Source organism: Tachysurus fulvidraco, chromosome 13 (assembly GCF_022655615.1).
Source record: "Tachysurus fulvidraco isolate hzauxx_2018 chromosome 13, HZAU_PFXX_2.0, whole genome shotgun sequence".
Taxonomy (NCBI): Eukaryota; Metazoa; Chordata; class Actinopteri; order Siluriformes; family Bagridae; genus Tachysurus; species Tachysurus fulvidraco.
In genome coordinates this window covers 22,117,096-22,134,839 of record NC_062530.1, presented here as the reverse complement: position 1 = coordinate 22,134,839, position 17,744 = coordinate 22,117,096, and the positions used below count along the sequence as shown (strand labels likewise).

Genomic DNA, 17,744 nt, shown 5'->3' with positions numbered 1-17,744 from the left:
TGCTGTTAACAATGTTTTATGTATCTCACTTAAAAAGCTTTAAATGTCATAATTAATGCAGCTAGTACCTGGGTAATCCCACTCCAACAAAGCAGAGGACATCACACAAATAAAGTGTTTGTCAGGAAGTGTGTATGTGTGTGTGTGTGTGTGTGTGTGTGTGTGTGTGTGTGTGCGACAAGAGGCAAGGATAGCACCCTGAGTGTTAGAGCCTACAAAGTTTCAGTGTCTGTGTGTATATGGTTGTTTCATTACTTACCTAGTCGAGGGTCAAACTGTCTCATCTGCACCTCCTCCACACACTCTGCAGGAAACCAGCCGGTCCTCCCTTTCACTGTGCCCTCCCAAAAGCCCCCTTCTCCTATACTGAGCACTGAGAGAGAGAGAGAGAGAGAGAGAGAGGCAGACATGAGAACTGTATGAGTCATACAGTAATAGATAAAGAATTATATTTATCAACAAAATATTTCAGAAACAACTAAGATACCACTTTTAAGTAGTATAAAACTGAGTGATAAAATAGCCAAACATGCAATAACACACACACGCACACACACCCACACGCACACACATGCACACACACACACACACACCCACACCCACATGCACACACACACACACACACACACACACACACACACACACACACACACACACACACACACACACACACACACACACACACACACACACACACGCGAACACACGTGTACACACAAAATTCTCCTGAGTCAAGCTCTGTCCTTCGGCTTTGTAGTTGCTAGGTTACCACAGTTTCAAGGTATGAGATTGTAAATGTGTGTACATGCTTATGTGTTAGTGGGTGTGTATGTTTGTACATGCTTGTGTGTGGACATGTCTGTCTATATGCATCTATATGTTTATGAAAACCAAACCAGCAATTTACTTAGCACTCTGTTAGATTCATAGATGAAGAAGCCACAATTACTATAGAGCCAGTCTCACACAAACACACACAGGTCTCACAGCTGAGTGATTTTCTTTGTTTGCCCAAAGCAGCATTAGAGCTCTGTAACTACTATCTACTACATTGATTTCCTCTCTTATCTCTCTTTCTAAGTGTGTGTGTGTGTGTGTGTGTGTGTTGGTGTGTGTGTGTGTGTGTGTGTGTGTGTGTGTGTGTGTGTGTGTGTGTGTGTGTGTGTGTGTGTGTGTGTGTGGTAGGCATCGTCTTTTGGGGTGATGTTAAGAACTGGCTTCATCTCTCTCTCTCTCTCTCTCTCTCTCTCTCTCTCTCTCTCTCTCTCTATCTTTCTCTCTCTCACACGCACGCACACACACACGCACACACAGACACACAGACACACAGACACACAGACACACACACACACACACACACACACAAACAAACTCATCTACTCCAGGCAGTCCGACAGTCACTCGGTTTGTCAGTGACTCACTCTTTCACTCTGTCTTTCAGTCAGTCAGTAAGTCAGTCAGTCAGTCAGTCCAACAACGAGCCACTCTGTCAGTGACTGACTGACTAACTGACTGACTGACACACTCACTCACTCACTCAATCTGGCTCTCAGTCAGTCAATCAATCATTCACTCACTCATGCTGTCTTTCAGTCAGTAAATCAGTCACTTTGTCAGTCAGTAACTCACTCACTCAATCTGTCTCTGAGTCAGTCACCCAGTCACCCAGTCTGTCAGTGACTCACTCACTTACTCACTCGCTCTCTCTCTCTCACTGTCTCTCAATCAATCATTTGCTCACTCATTCTGTCTTTCAGTCAATCAATCAGTTATTTAGTCAGTCACTTTGTCTGTCAGTGACTCACTTAATCACTCTGACGCTCAGTCACTTCGTCTGTCAGTGACTCACTTAATCACTCTGACACTCAGTCACTTCGTCTGTCAGTGACTCACTTAATCACCCTGACACTCAGTCACTTCGTCTGTCAGTGACTCACTTAATCACCCTGACACTCAGTCACTTCGTCTGTCAGTGACTCACTTAATCACTCTGACGCTCAGTCACTTCGTCTGTCAGTGACTCACTTAATCACTCTGACACTCAGTCACTTCGTCTGTCAGTGACTCACTTAATCACTCTGACATTCAGTTAGTTTGTCAATGACTCATTCATGTCTCTAAGCCAGTTACTCAGTCTCTAATTCAGTTACACAGACAGTTTTATGCCAGTTACTTTGTTTCTCAGAAATGTACGCAGTCGTTTACTCAGGAAGTTTGGCAGTTACTTATCAGGCAAATTTTGTGTCTTGCTTCATCACATACTGTACAACAGCCTACATACTGTATTCTCTACAAAAGAAACTAATACTTTGACAACCTGTGAATGCATCACCGCTGAAAGGAAGAAGCGACATAAAGCTGCGCCAGCAGAATTTGACAAATACACGTTTGGTGTTTATGCATACGAGCAAACACCCTACAATCCCTACCGGTATTAATAAAAATACATTTCATGTATTAAAAAGTAACATGGTCAAAGTAATTCCGTGATAAAAGTGATAGAGTAGTGAATTACAGTGATGCCGTGAGAGCCACACATGTACATTTTTGTACAACTGCCACAACAGAATTATTCTCTAAGCCTAACTTCACATTTTCATCCAAACACAAACAATTATGGTGCGGATTGTAATCAGAAAATCTGGAGGTAATTTGATCTGCAGGATATGAATGTGATTATCACATTTATTCCTAGTGTTAACTATCATGTGCATGTTTGCTCTCTAGCTTTGCCTCTCTCTCTCTCTCTCTCTCCCTCCCTCACACACACACACACACACACACACACACACACACACACACACACACACACACACACACACACACACACACACACACAGACACACACACTATTTTATGACAGAATAAATGTCTGTGAAAGATACTTGCTACCTATTGCTTATGACTAGAGCCAGAGATGACTAAACCAGTACATAAATAGCGTGTAGTGACAAACCCTCAGCAGTCAGCCTTCCCTCGGACACGTTCCAGCTGCAGTGACATGCTTTTTTAAAATATGTTCTTCTGCTGTGTAGGAGGAATGGTGTCTCATTGTAACTGACAGCAGTAAAACTCGGATCACATCCACTGCAGAAGCCATCCATCCTACAGTTACTACAGCATGTAGCCAACAGAGCAGTCCGGCACATCTAAAAAGCTTTGTTTTATAGCTGACAGTAAAAGAGCTGTGCCAACCTGTGCTCTCACCTGCCTGTGTAAATATGTGATATGGCAGTGGAGTAACATTGGGCTCCATTATTCTGTATGTGTGTTTACTTGAGTGGAAAATCAGACCACTGCCTGATGATCCCAGAGTCTTCAGGTCTGGCAAAGAGTTCATTTGTATGGCTGCCATATTGAAAACTGGCATTCATTTGCTTTAATCAAATGGTACTGTGGGAAAAATGTTTGGCAGATGTTTGAGTGTCAGTGCCCAACCCTTACTCTGCAACCCAGGCCAAGCTTGTGACAGGAAGCACTGTTAGAGTGTTATGTGTAACCAACACCAAGAGTGTAAATTTTGCGTTAACTCCTCAATTGGACCAGGACACTCAGAAGAAGTTTCAGAATGTATCAATCCGCACCGCTGTCTCTTTGGAACCGGGCAGGAATCAATCGTGTCTCAAGCGCGTTCTTAGTCGAGCCTGACACTTTTCAGCCAATCAAAAAAAGAGGCTACACAATAGCGAATCAGAAAATAGCACTATTGTATCTGGGTAAGATTTAATGCAACAAGCAATGAAAAAAAAACACTCATTAGAGAGGGTATTTTCGACGGTCGGTTTGAACAAAACCTCAACACGAAACAGCTTGTCTCTGGATGGGACATTGTCCTCAATCATGACCCTAAAAATGGCCGAATTTCTTTTAAATGGGAGCAACATTACAAATGATAAAGGAGTCCAAAAAGGCAACAAACACTTACAATAAACATCACTAGTCATAATCTCTCTCTTTCTCTCTCTCTCTCTCTCGCACACACACACACACACATACATCACACACACACACACACACACACACACACACACACACACACACACACACACACACACACACACACACACACACACACACAAAAGCCCTATATATATGTATATTATGTATGTAATTATGTATTATGTAATTAATAAAAATTGATTACATCATAATGTATGGTTTCAGTCTCTTATTGCTTCAATTTGTTGTTTAATTAGGTTTAGTTTTTTTCCCTCTTCCTCAGTCACTAACCACTAGTAACCTGTGTCCATCGCCAAGGATCAAAATCCAGTATCATGTTATGTTCATCTGATTTAAGGCAAGAATAGACATAGTCAAATAGTAGAACAAGTTTTACAACCAAAATCTGGAAGCCTCTAAAAGAACGATTAAAGTAATGAATGAATATGCAAATCTGTACTGAAATAATGGTATCTCTCTACATACTTTCATCCACCATAAAAGAGGACTGACCCATATATTTAAAACTTTGAAAAAGACAGATGTCTGGTAATGGACGTAAAAATACAATAGCATTAAGCACAAACAAAGGAATAATAAAAAGCAGGTAAAATCAGACAGTTGTACAGTGTAGTTGACTCGTGTGGTTGTCATGTTTCAGAGTCAGTTTTTATATGCCATCACTATAACGACAAAAGAACGATGTTTTAGAGCAATCCACTTCGTGCAGCGCCTCAGCTTCAAGAGTCATTGAGACTACAATTGGAGCCTTGAGCTGTGGTTGGGGAACCATAATTAAGCTTTTTGGACAGAGCAAAATCTTTCAACAAGATAATGACCACAAATATGCAGCCAGATCAACAGAGAAATGGCTGTGGGACACAAAGCAAACTGGCATTATCAGTCTGTAAATGTACAAATCTCTGCTCAGTCCACATGGGCAACCCTAAGAATATAAACAAGCTTGATGTATTGTATATAGAGGTGATTTTAAGGAAAACGCTCAGTGTGTAACGTGTGCTGATTGGGGGCACGCTACAAGTGCGTGAACTCTAATATGAGTAATGAAAAAAAACAAAACAAAAAAAAAAACAAAGGCTCAGTAAATAGACACAAGGGGGAATAAATAGACAAACTAATCAGGATCTAAATGGAAAATATGAAGACACGATTGGGAAATAAACTAACGCCAAAACAGGGGCAGAGACAAGACCAAAGGCAAAATAAAATGTCACGATAAAAGAACAAGCGGTGCATGTCATGCTAGGAAGCAAGACTATTATTTATATAATTTAAACAAGGCTTTCTCTAAAGTGAAGACTTTAAAAGTTACTCATGGAGACGACGTTTATTTCTATGTTGTTATTATTATTAATACCTACTACTACGGTACTCTACTTCTACTACTATTAGTAATAATAATAATAATAATAATAATAATACTATTGCCACCACAACATTGACACCTCGCGCCCACAGGGTCCCTGAGCTCCACAGGATCCTGAGCTGTAGACTGTACAGTGTTTCCAATGGAATCCTGGTTAAGGTTCTCCAGTTTCCTCCTTTCTCCCAGCTGAACTGTTTACAATATAAAAATGTGTGTGTGTGTGTGTGTGTGTGTGTGTGTGTGTGTGTGTGTGTGTGTGCATGGAGACCTGAGATGGACGCTTATACCATTCCAGTTGTATTCCTGCCTCACACCTATTAAGGTGACAACTGAAGAGTGTCAATGTCAAATAAATCCATTTGCAAATACTTCATTGTTCATCAGACTTATCACAAATCTTATGATTTGTATTTGCAGAATAGGTTTTGTTCCCCATTCAATGATTTAGAGGATAAAGGTCTTTACTTTAGACACAAAATGAACTCTGTCACACACCATAGCCATCGTTTGGATACAGAGCTGAGACAAAACACGCTCAAAAAGCCTATTCGTATGATGTGACAGGGCCGAATGACATGAAGATTACCTAAAAGCACTCAGACAAGCAGATGAAAGACGGTGTGAAAATCAGAGAGACAGGAGAGAGCGAGCGAGGAAGATGTTTGTGATGAGGGGCAGATGCACAAACCAACAGGAACAGAGCGAAAGCAAAAGTGATCAAGAAGAATAAGTTGAGAAAGAGAGAAAAGTTGAACACTGAGCAATTCCACTGTTATTCACTATAATAAATAGATGACTACACTGCTAAAAAAACATTTTTTAAGTACAATGTACAGTACTTTCCTAATTCTTTTCCTACTCTTGACAGACACATCCCTCTGTCTCTACTCTGTTGTTACACTTAGCGGAACCTAAATGAAACGTATACACGTTATGTTTCAAAATCATTTCACGTATCATTACAATTGTAATGATACAAAAATATATATATATAGAGTTCAAAATTTTCCCCATATCTTCCAGCCCTAGTGATGATCCTCTTGGCAGTAAAAATGACCAATTACGAATGTGTGCTTAATCAACATAAAGGGAGACAAAAGCATTATACCGGAAAGCTTTGTGTGATGTTCCAGCTGTTACTATATCTTCCTAATATTCCTAGTGCTCAATTACCTACATGCCTTTCCACCGCCTTTCGAATGCAATGCACACATTCATCAAAAAGCCATTTTCGAGTGCAATACACTGAGAGAAAACAATACACTGAGAGTGTAATTCTACAGAAATACAGCTACAGCACAGAGACACGCCACTGCTCAATGTAATGACAGGAGTTCACGTTGAGAACATCTGTATCATGCCGAATTAGTTTGGATATGGAAGCATTTCTGAGTGTTTTTAATCATCCGTCTGTTAGAGGAAAAAAGGGACGCTAGGATATTTGTCTGCACTGCAGTGTACACACTTCAATTTGTGTAATTTACATCTGCAAGGCTTTTAACACGCCAAGCTTGTTTTCCTGAGTCAAGAGTACATAGCAATTAAACACTGTAGCACAGAAAATATTTATATACACTGAGAAAAAAATGAGGATTCAGACGACAAATATACTGCATCTAGTCCATATAACCGATAAATAATGTCTGTCGAGTTTGTACGGGTTACAGTCCCACATACACACACCCATTCACACACTACGAGATGTCAATCGGCCTACGGCGCGTCTTAGCACTGGAGAGGAAACCAATAAATCCTTACAGTTAGCAAAATAGACTGTCATTAGAACAAGAAATAGGTTTAAAAATGTGGTTTAATTAGAGTAACTTGATCATTTGACTATATTCAACCTATATTAACTTTGCTAATATGCCATTAACTGAAGTGTACTTATTTTTCTTCACCGGTGATTCGTATATTCTTATTAAATAGATCTGATATCTGCCATCCATCACTTGTTTTTTTTTTTTTTTTTTTTTTAGGAATTTTAGATTATAATTCAGCTGTCTCATTTACCTTCTGGACAACATCTGGCTGATGAGAATTAGCAAGCAGTAACGTGCCATCGCTTATCCCCATCCCCACCCCTACATTCCCCCAACTCTGTGTTTTTACTTCTGTATTTGTCGACTCGCTGTGAAACGGATCGGTTTACAGCGCAGCACTTTCATCCGAAGCATGAATAATAAGCGGCTCGGCACAGAGTTAGTCGTTTCTGTGTTCTGTCCGCGGAAAAGGACAGGGCTGCCAGTTGTTCACCACTTTGTCAAGGACATTGATGCCTATAAAACAGAGCCATGTCATGATCAGTGCACATTCAGGTGAAAGTACAACCCTTAAACCTCTAAACTGGTGAACATTGAGCCTTGGACTCAGCTTTGTGGAAATCAGCAGGTGGCAGGTCGAATATATCGCTCGCAATATATAAAAAATGCTCTTACATGCTCGAGGGCCTGGCCTGATATTTTCCAGTGTCTATCATGGACAGAGGGAAAAATGCATCGGAGAAGTGAGAGTTTGGAGAAAGTGAAGTCCATTAGGATCATCAATCATCTCTGTGAATAATCGTGATTCTGATTTATTTCGCCGACACTGAACGATCGGAGAACGATTTCCCAGAAAATACTGAATAGGTCCAAAGCTCATAGCAAAAATTCCTCCTCTTCTTTAAAAAGTATACGGTTAGGTCATTTTACCAATTATTGCTAATTGTATTGGTATCGCTTCCCATTCTGTTACTTGATCAGTGCTGTGAACATATTTTAATGTTTTTAAAATCCCCCAGATCAGATATAGCACATCATTTAGCTAAGCAATTAGCTGTGTAAGGGGGGGGGCACGGTGGTTTAGTGGTTAGCACGTTAGCCTAACACCTCCAGGGTCAGGGTTCGATTCCCGCCTCCGCCTTATGTGTGTGGAGTTTGTTCTCCCCATGCCTCGGGGGTTTCCTCCGGGTACTCCGGCTTCCTCCCCTGGTCCAAAGACATGCATGGTAGGTTGATTGGCATCTCTGGAAAATTGTCCGTAGTATGAGTGTGTGTGTGCCCTGTGATGGGTTGGCACTCCGTCCAGGGTGTATCCTGCCTTGATGCCCGATGACGCCTGAGATAGGCACAGGCTCCCCGTGACCCGAGAAGTTCGCATAAGCCGTAGAAAATGAATGAATTAATTAGCTGTGTAACATTTGTAATCTCCATAGAAAACATCTCCTGCTTCCAGTTTGTACAAACAGGCCCAGGTCTGGAAACACCATTAAGCTAAAACTCTGAGAAAAGAACTAGCCTGGGCTTTTTTTTACTTCAGCTTATGCTTCTTATTAACTTTATTTCCCCTGATTTATTATTAGACAGGCAAAGTGTGCTTTCAGGCATTAGCCTATTTGTAATAATTAATTAGTCTTGCCAAGTTCATACACAGTTCTCCTAGAACAGATGAAGTAGTCAGGCTTGTGAGAGAAGAAGGACTGCCAGGACAGCATTTGAAGATTGCATTTCAGAGCAGTTATATATCGTGCCTGGTCGGCAGATATGTTTCTAAATTGCATGTATTATCTTCTTAACAAGTATTTACCTTTTTCATGCCTACTGCTGTCATGAACTTGACTAAAATGAAGGCAAACTGTCAAACATTTTGTACTGTCTAAACTCTTGAGAAATGGACATGTGAGTTCAGCGGCATTTATCAGGTGTAAGGGGAATGCAGCATTTTAAAGAAATCATCATCATCATCACCACCACCACCACCAACACAACTGTCATATTCCTAAGGTAAGTAAGTAAGTAAGTTTATTTCTAAGGCACATTTAAATTCAGCTCTGACAAACATGACAAACAATCAAAACACAGTCAATAAAAAAAGTACACAGTAAAACAGGTCAAATATATGAAAGTTAAAAAAGAAAGACAAATTAACACTCAACAGGAAAAGCTGTTTAGGTTTTTAGCTGTTTTTTTAAAAACCCCAACAGAAGACACATTCTTTATACTGAGAGGAAGCTGGTTCCAGAGAATGGGTGCAAAAAAAATGGGGGGCAGTGGTAGCTCAACTGGTTAAGGGTTGTTGATCGGAGGATTCAGGGTTCAAGGCCCAGCACAACCAATCTGCCACTGCTGGGCCCTTGAGCAAGGCCCACAACCCTCCCTGCTCCAGGGGCGCTGCATCATAGCTGCCCCTGCACTCTGACCCCAACCTCAGTTTGGGTATGTGAAGAAAAGAATTCCACTGTGCTGTAATGTATACCGTATGTGGTGATAATAAATGCCCCGTTCTTTAAAAGCTCTATTCCCTTTAGATTTCAATCGTGATCGAGGAACCTGAAGAAGAGCTTGATTATTGGACCTGAGAGATCTGGGTGCTGAATAAGGGTGAATAATTTCTGAAATGGCGAAGCACGGTGGCTTAGTGGTTAGCACGTTCGCCTCACACCTCCAGGGTTAGGGGTTAGATTCCTGCCTCCGCCTTGTGTGTGTGGAGTTTGCATGTTCTCCCCGTGCTTCAGGGGTTTCCTCCGGGTACGCTGGTTTCCTCCCCCGGTCGAGAGACATGCATAGTAGGTTGATTGGCATCTCTGGAAAATTGTCCATAGTGTGTGAGTGTGTGAGTGAATGAGAGTGTGTGTGTGCCCTGCGATGGGTTGGCACTCCGTCCAGGGTGTATCCTGCCTCGATGCCCGATGACGCCTGAGATAGGCACAGGCTCCCCGTGACCCAAGTAGTTCGAATAAGCTGTAGAAAATGACTGGGAGCCAACTTTTTATTTAAACGCCATGCTGTTTGGGATTTCTACTTTACACGTAATCCTGTGTACCAGTGAGGAGCATGACCTATTTGGGAAGTTTCTAACCCCCTCATGGAGCTAGTTGAGAAGATGCCAAACAAGCAATACAACAAACCAACAAACAAACCACATATTCATTATTTAAAACTTTTTACCTGAAATCAACTCTCAAAAAAAAAAAAAAAAAAGTCTTTGGTTTAAACCAAATGTATTATTTCCTACTTTGTTAGTTTTCAATACAGTGAAGTAACAATGAAGAAAAGCCTTTTATAAGCAGGTGTGTCCACATTTGATACACATTAAAAGAGTCTGTCATGGCATTTCATTTTAAAAAGCAATCAAAATATAAGAACATAATTTTTTATTCATCAATGCAAATGAAATGGCATTTCACTGTTAATTAGTTGTTTAATGGCATTGTGACATTGTGAAATATACCATTATTCAGTCATGTTCGCTAGCTGCGTGCTGATAGTACAACTGGGGCAGGTGTAGAAGGTTTCTTGAGTATATTACATACATAATAAAAGATCTGTCCAAGAGCTGCTGCCTTTTGTTACAGGCTTTTCGAGCTGTACAGACGTAGTGCACGGGAACATCCGTTCGGTTCCGTCTGAAATTGTGTGATTCGAGTTTTAATCGTCGCATAGATGCGTTTATAATTTGTTGAAATAATAAACGAATCGATCGGAGCTGTGCAATAATGAAACAATCCTCTTTGACATGTGTCATCTATGGCATGGCTGTTACTATGACTACATTTTTCACCTGCTGTACCAAAAGCTATCCTAAGCAGGGCTTTTTTAACCTTTCATATATGAAGCGGCAGGAGACAAGTGGAGCACAGTGAGATTTGCTGCTTGCTGTGTCTAAAACCTTTACAGCATCAGAAACATTTTCTTCTGTTCAAGTCGTCAAATTTAACGGCCATCGCAAAATCGGCTATTCTTACATCAATCGTCAATCCACACACACACACACACACACACACACACACACACACACACACACACACACACACACACACACACACACACACACACACACACACACACACGCGCGCACACACGCACGCACGCACGCACACACAATAGCAGTGAAAGATAAGAAGTGCTTGATATTCAGAAGGAGACTCAAAGCTGATGGTCAAGCAGGTTAATGAAGGGAAAATGCCTGAAGTGAGAAGAGATTCTTTCTGGCACTGAACACACAAACTTCGAAAAGGAAAGGGCACAGAAATCTCTTAGAGTCTGCGCCAAAATAGCAAACTGCCTCGGGCTAAATGAGACAGGAACACGATCATAAGACTATTAATGAATTAATCAAAGTTATTCACTGTGAAGGTGTTAAGCGGAGAACGGTGTCTTACAGTAAACAGATGCCCATGCTGTATTTAACACAATGTGGTGTGAGCAGGATTACATTAGGCCTGTGTGTAGTGCTCAGATGTGCTCTAATGTAGTGCTGTGTGCAAAGGTCTGGGCTCAAAGTGCACTGGTGCATGTAATAGACCTTTATTTACCATCAGAATTGAAACACACCAGGATAGCAAGACAGACCGGAGAAGAAGACATGGACCTGGGGTTGAGTGGGTGGGTCAGAGGATGAGAGGCATGTATTGCATGGAGTGTGGTGTGACTGCGGCTGAATGCTGACTCCGGGCTTATGCTTGCTGCGCTGTTCACTGGCGAGAATCTTTCTTAAACTAACACAACGTTGGTTTGCATTATTGAAATGAATCCACGTCTTCAGACTTGTAGTTTGCTTAACCATTCAAGAGATCATGCAGACAAAATGTCCATGGCAAAATAATAAAAAAAATTAAATAAATTATTTTATACTGCATTTTCAGTATTTAACATAATAAAAGACGGAAAATAAAACTCAGAAAAGTACAAAAGCATAGATTGTGATAAAATGCACTGCAATATTTACTGTATATCCCTTGCTGTCATTTGCCCTGCCCTAAAACTCTACTGTAAATAAACTTAGTGACATCTTTTATTACTGATGATCAGCTGGCAGAGAATAGAAGCTATGTAGAGGAAGAGAATGGAGGTGCAACCGAAAGGAATATGGGATGAAAAGCAGGCCTTAAGAGTGCAGCCAAAGGCGCGACAGTACATAAGAGAGGGGATGAGAAGAAAGTCACGACTCCCCGGGAGGAGGAGTGCACTGGTGCAGTCCCCTGCTCATTGGTATGCTGAGCCCTGAACGACCGAGAGAAGAAAAGAGAAGGCAAAGAGGAAAGAAGGGAGGGTGTTATTTGTGAATGATAGCAGAAGCATCGTGCACCGCGAGGGTTGGGATACTGTGTTTGATTCACATGAATACTGCCATGTCTTTTTTCCCCCTATCCTGACATACTCTCTCATCCTCCCTCTCTCTTTCTTATACCCAGGGGTGTAGCCTGAAATAGCTCGGCTCAGATGTTTTATAGTTCATTCCTCTGTGACTCTCTGAGTGTCCAACTCTGCTTCACCTCCTTCAGTTCCCCCGATCACTTACACACACACACACACACACACACACACACACACACACACACACACACACACACACACACACACACACAGTGTGATTAGTGACGAAGTGAGTTATGATTTTGTATCGACCGTGTACTGATGACACTTCATAACCCAGCAGAGGACCTATTTCCTGTTTTAGAGTGTGTCGGCTTCAGGAAACTGGCTCCGGAGCACCTATCGATTAACACACGGCTAACACGCTGGATGAGAGCAACATTAGTTAGGATGATAAACGATACAAAGCTTCACAGAAGAAAGGTGTACGTGTATGTGTCTGCATGTGTGTGTGCGTGTGTTTATCGTATGGAAATTAATTTACTAATTAGATTTCATTATTGACTCTTTAATAGCTCACACACAGCCTTCCTCAAGGCGGAAGTACACGGCGGTATGATAAATTAATTACACACATGCACACGGACACACACACACACACACACACACACACACACACACACACACACACACACATTACATTTTTCAATACAAGTTACAAAATGTACTGTATGTGCATGGTGCATGTGAGGAATACAAACACAAATATATATTTTAGATTACGAATATAAATGTAATCCTGCCTCTGCCTTTATAATAAGCTCTTCTGGGAAGGTTTTCCACCAGGTTGTGTTGTGTGGCTGTGGAGATTTGTGCTCAGTCAGCTACAGAACTTTAGTGAGGTCAGGCACTGATGTTGGGTGAGGAGGTGGGGTTCAGGTCAGGGCTCTGTGCAGGACCCTCAAGTTCTTCCACTCCAACCTTGGAAAAACTTGTCTTCATGGAGCTACATTTTTTGCACAGGGACACTGTTATATTGGAACAGTGTTTGGGTCTCTTATGTATGTATTAAAACTTCATGGGTTTGATGGTCAAGTGTTCACAAACCACTGGATGTATAATGTTCCATCACAAGACACATCATTTGTTGAATGGAGTTCAAAAGTGTGGAATTAAAAATGCCACACAATCTCCATATGAATGCACCATTTACTGGAAGTCTTTAGAGTTTTGCATTGCTACTTGATTTTTTTAACAGATCTAGGGGAATTTTCCATTTGCCCAAAGAGTTCAGTAAATTTAATGTGAATGCTAGTGTGTGAAGTTACTTATAACCTATATATATATATATATATATATATATATATATATATGAGAGAGAGAGAGCCCAATATATATATATATATATATATATATAGAGAGAGAGAGAGACAGAGAGAGAGAGAGAGAGAGAGAGAGAGAGAGCCCAACACCTTAACCACTAGGCTACCATATATATAGGTCACCTTAACCACCTAGTGGTTAAGGTGTTGGGCTACCAATCGGAAGGTTGTCAGTTCGATTCCTACATCCACCAAGCTGCCACTGCTGGGCCCCTGAGCAAGGCCCTTAACCCTCACTTGCTCAGTTGTATAAAAATGAGATAAAATGTAAGTTGCTCTGGTTAAGAGCGTCTGCTAAATGCTGTAAATGTATATATATATATATATGGAAAAGAAAGACATTCTGAACACTCACTCATATTGCAGGTGATAAGGTTACTGTGAGACTTTCTGTATAATACAGTACTGTGCATTAGTATTCACCCCCTTGAACTTTTCCACATTTCCACAGCTTTCTCTAAGCAGTGTTACGTTCTTTCCTTTTTTCTTACACTGCATTTTTAATGACCAATCCTGATATTTTTACAAAACTTTGTGTTGTGTTTGTTTTGATAGCTCTTTGGTTTTCCTGATGCTGTTTGTTCTCTAAAGGTGTTTTCACACTTGGCCAGAATTCTGTGTTAATTCTTGCAATCAGGACTATAATATATATCAATATTAATCTATATTCTTCTAAGAAGTGGAGCAGTGTAATTTGCTTATCTTTGTGGTTCATCTCATGCCAGGCTTTATTAATTAATGTCTCCTAATTTGCAGGTATTCCTGCCCAATGACATGGCAGAATCCCAAAAAAAGCGCTGTTTTTGTGCTGATATCACAGCAAAATACATGCACGATAGTGACGTACGGATTTGTGCAATGGATTGACTGATAGTTACGAAAGAACTGTTCTTTGAGAAAGCAAACCTGAGATTACAATGTAAGCCCAACCCCAAACAAGTCCTGTCTCAGTCCAGAGTGCAGTCTAATGAATTCTGGCCAAGTGTGAAAACACCCTTAGAGAACAAACAGCATCAGGAAAACCAAAGAGCTATCAAAACAAACACAACACACAGTTCTGTAAAAATATCAGGATTGGTCATTAAAAATCCAGTGTAAAAAAAAAAAGAGGAAAAAACATAACACTGCTTAGAGAAGGCTGTCCAATTCAGTGAAAATGTGGAAAAGTTCAAGGGGGTGAATACTAATGCACAGCACTGTATTATACAGAAAGACTCACGGTAACCTTATCACCTGAAATATGAGTCAGTGTTCATCAGGTTGTATGTTTAGAATGTCTTTCTTTTCAGATTCAGACAGTAAAATTAATCAAGTTCAAAGGTTTGTACTGCAATTATTCTTCCCTTTAATGCATAACTAAACTAATTATATTCTTCTCTTGACTGCATAGAGATTTCTCTTGAGTTGGCCATAATGGGTTTATTATTAGGGTTGGAAAACTGTTAGATTAATCAGCTGCATGTAAACACACAGCACATAAATTTAGGAGAAGAGATCCTTCAAACTTCTCTCAGGCACATTCGTGACTGATAAAGCATCCACATCATTCATTCACTCACACACACGTTTGAGAGAGTTTTATAATGTGGAACAGGTCTGATGCCCTGAGCAATGGAACTGTATTCCTCGGTGTGTTTGAGCAAGTGTGTGTGTGTGTGTGTGTATCTCGCTGCACTGTCATTCAGCCTATTATAACGAGTGTGTGATAAGTGTCTTTCTATTGATCAAGAATAAAGACACACACTACACATACACAAACACAAATTTTACACTTACACCTTTACCTCTTGCCTGTAGTAGACTTAAGTCATTTGTCATAATATCTTATGTTTAAAACAATTTAACTTCACATATCTACATATCATCTGACCTTATTAAGGCTCTCCTGCAAGCATGTAAAATATAATCCTATCCCCTACGTAGTAACCCTTCACACTTTTCCTTAAAACTTCTTAACATGACAGTCACACAGAAAGTGAGTGTGTGTGTGTGTGTGTGTGTGTGTGTGTGTGTGTGTGTGTGTGTGTGTGTGTGTGTGAGAGAGAGAGAGAGAGAGAGAGAGAGAGAGAGAGAGAGAGAGAGAGAGAGAGAGAGAGAGAGGCAAAATAAATGTGCACATGGGGGTTTGACAGGATGAAGAAAGTCTTGGAGAAGGAAAGTGAGAAAGGAGAGAAGCACAGGGTCTCTTACATGCTGTATTGTAACTGTACTCACTCTGACTCTTTGAAGATGAATCACAGCTCTGTGGGAGGTTACGAAGCTTAGCTGTCACTAGATCACTGAATGAATACATTTTTAAGGGACAGTATTTCAGAGAAGACGGTGTTTTTGCTCATTAGACCGTATACTGTATGGCATCAAAGACAAGCACAGAAAGCATACTACTGAAAAGCTCCTAAAACCTTCTAAATCAGCAATGTTACAGGCGGGAGACAGCAAGCTTCCTCACTAACACAACTTTTACCTTAAGATAAACACACACATACTGTACAATGTAGAAAGTTCTGTACAAAATCAAAACTATAAACCACTGGAATTGGTGATGCTTGACCTTGATGGTCCAGCATATGCAGTGGTCTTCCTCACATTCAAACAGAAGCTAATAAACTCATTTCACTAGTTTCGACCCACTACATTCACAGCTCCAAAGGAACAGACAGCTCTCAATGAAAAAAAAAAACATATAAAATGAATAATGCATACAGTGTGTGATGCCATGTAGTTTAACACAGATGAAGGATTTCCACTTTTAAAGCATTACTGGCAGCGTCAAGTTTAGATGAAAGAGCCTCGCAAAAGTAGGAAAGATCCAGTAAATTAGCCAGTGTCTGAAAAATGCACTTTTCAATTCTAGTGAAATGATATAAAATGATATAAAATTACAGTACGTATAATGTGATAGAATGTAACTGAAACGCTTTAACTAAAAGCGGTAAAAATAAAAAAAACGTACTCGATTAAACCGATGCTCATACAGACTACAACACAGTAGTAAGTAATGCTGAGAGATCGATATAAAATTAAGGATATTTTCATAAAACCCTAATATAATAATATCAATGCTGTGTTCGTGTGTTAAATGACTTAAAATACAATGCTTTAAAATTCCACTTTTTTTTACACGTCAACGTCAGTAAATATTGTTAAATTCACTGTAATAGGTTCATTATAGTAATCACGTTTTTTTTTTACATTTTAAAAAGCACAGAAACTTAAATGAATAAATATATTGGGTTAGGATCATATATTTTAATGCTTTTACACAATAACGCTTTGTAAAGTATTGTCGAGTACTAGCCTTGGGATTATTTGATACTGGATTAAAAAAAAAACTAACTAAGGGCCTTTTTACACCTGGTCACTTCATGTGTTTTCTCTGATCCGATAGCTATCTGATTTGTTAAAACTATTCCATTTACATTAGGCCACATAAATGCGTCCTGGCGTATTTACAGTATTTACTGTTTGCTGCATTTTCGCTGGCAGCAGCAGTGCATTTTAAGACCAAACAAGACACCTGGATGAAAGATCGGAGCCAGCTCTGGTGGGAAAACATATTTGTTTCTTGCACGATGCACGACTCGCGAGTCACCTGCGAGTGACGTACTTCCGTTTGGGAGGAGTTTAGCGCTGACGTATGTGGCTTGAACAACCACATGCATTTACACCTGTCCAGTTTCATCTGAAACGCGTCCCAGACCAACTCCTGAAGTGGTTTGAGCGATCGGATTTATATCCGTCTTGAAACCGTTTCGGAGGGCATTTAGACCTGGTCTTTTTACCATCGGATAGCTATCGGATCACAGAAAATGCATGAAGTGACCAGGTGTAAAAACCCCCTTAGTGGTGTTACACTGGGAACTAGAAACAACTTAAAAGAAAACAGTGAGTCAAATTTGCTCATGTGCACAATATTTCCAAGTTTATTTCTGGTTCCTGTAGCCATGGCTGCATCTGTCA

At 40.4% G+C, this 17,744-nt stretch overlaps 1 protein-coding gene across 9 annotated transcripts in view; it reads right to left on the bottom strand.

Annotated features, from left to right (window-relative positions):
• Positions 1 to 17,744, bottom strand: part of shank3a (SH3 and multiple ankyrin repeat domains 3a) — a 258,958-nt gene that overhangs the window by 40,083 nt on the left and 201,131 nt on the right. For all 9 annotated transcript variants that reach the window (XR_003442937.2, XM_047822191.1, XM_027162070.2 and 6 more), the window contains one exon: positions 260 to 373. Coding sequence is in view for 8 of the 9 variants with exons in the window: in XM_047822191.1 (XP_047678147.1) it covers positions 260 to 373 (114 nt within the window). In the remaining variant the exon portion in view is untranslated. The remainder of the gene's footprint in view (positions 1 to 259; positions 374 to 17,744) is intronic.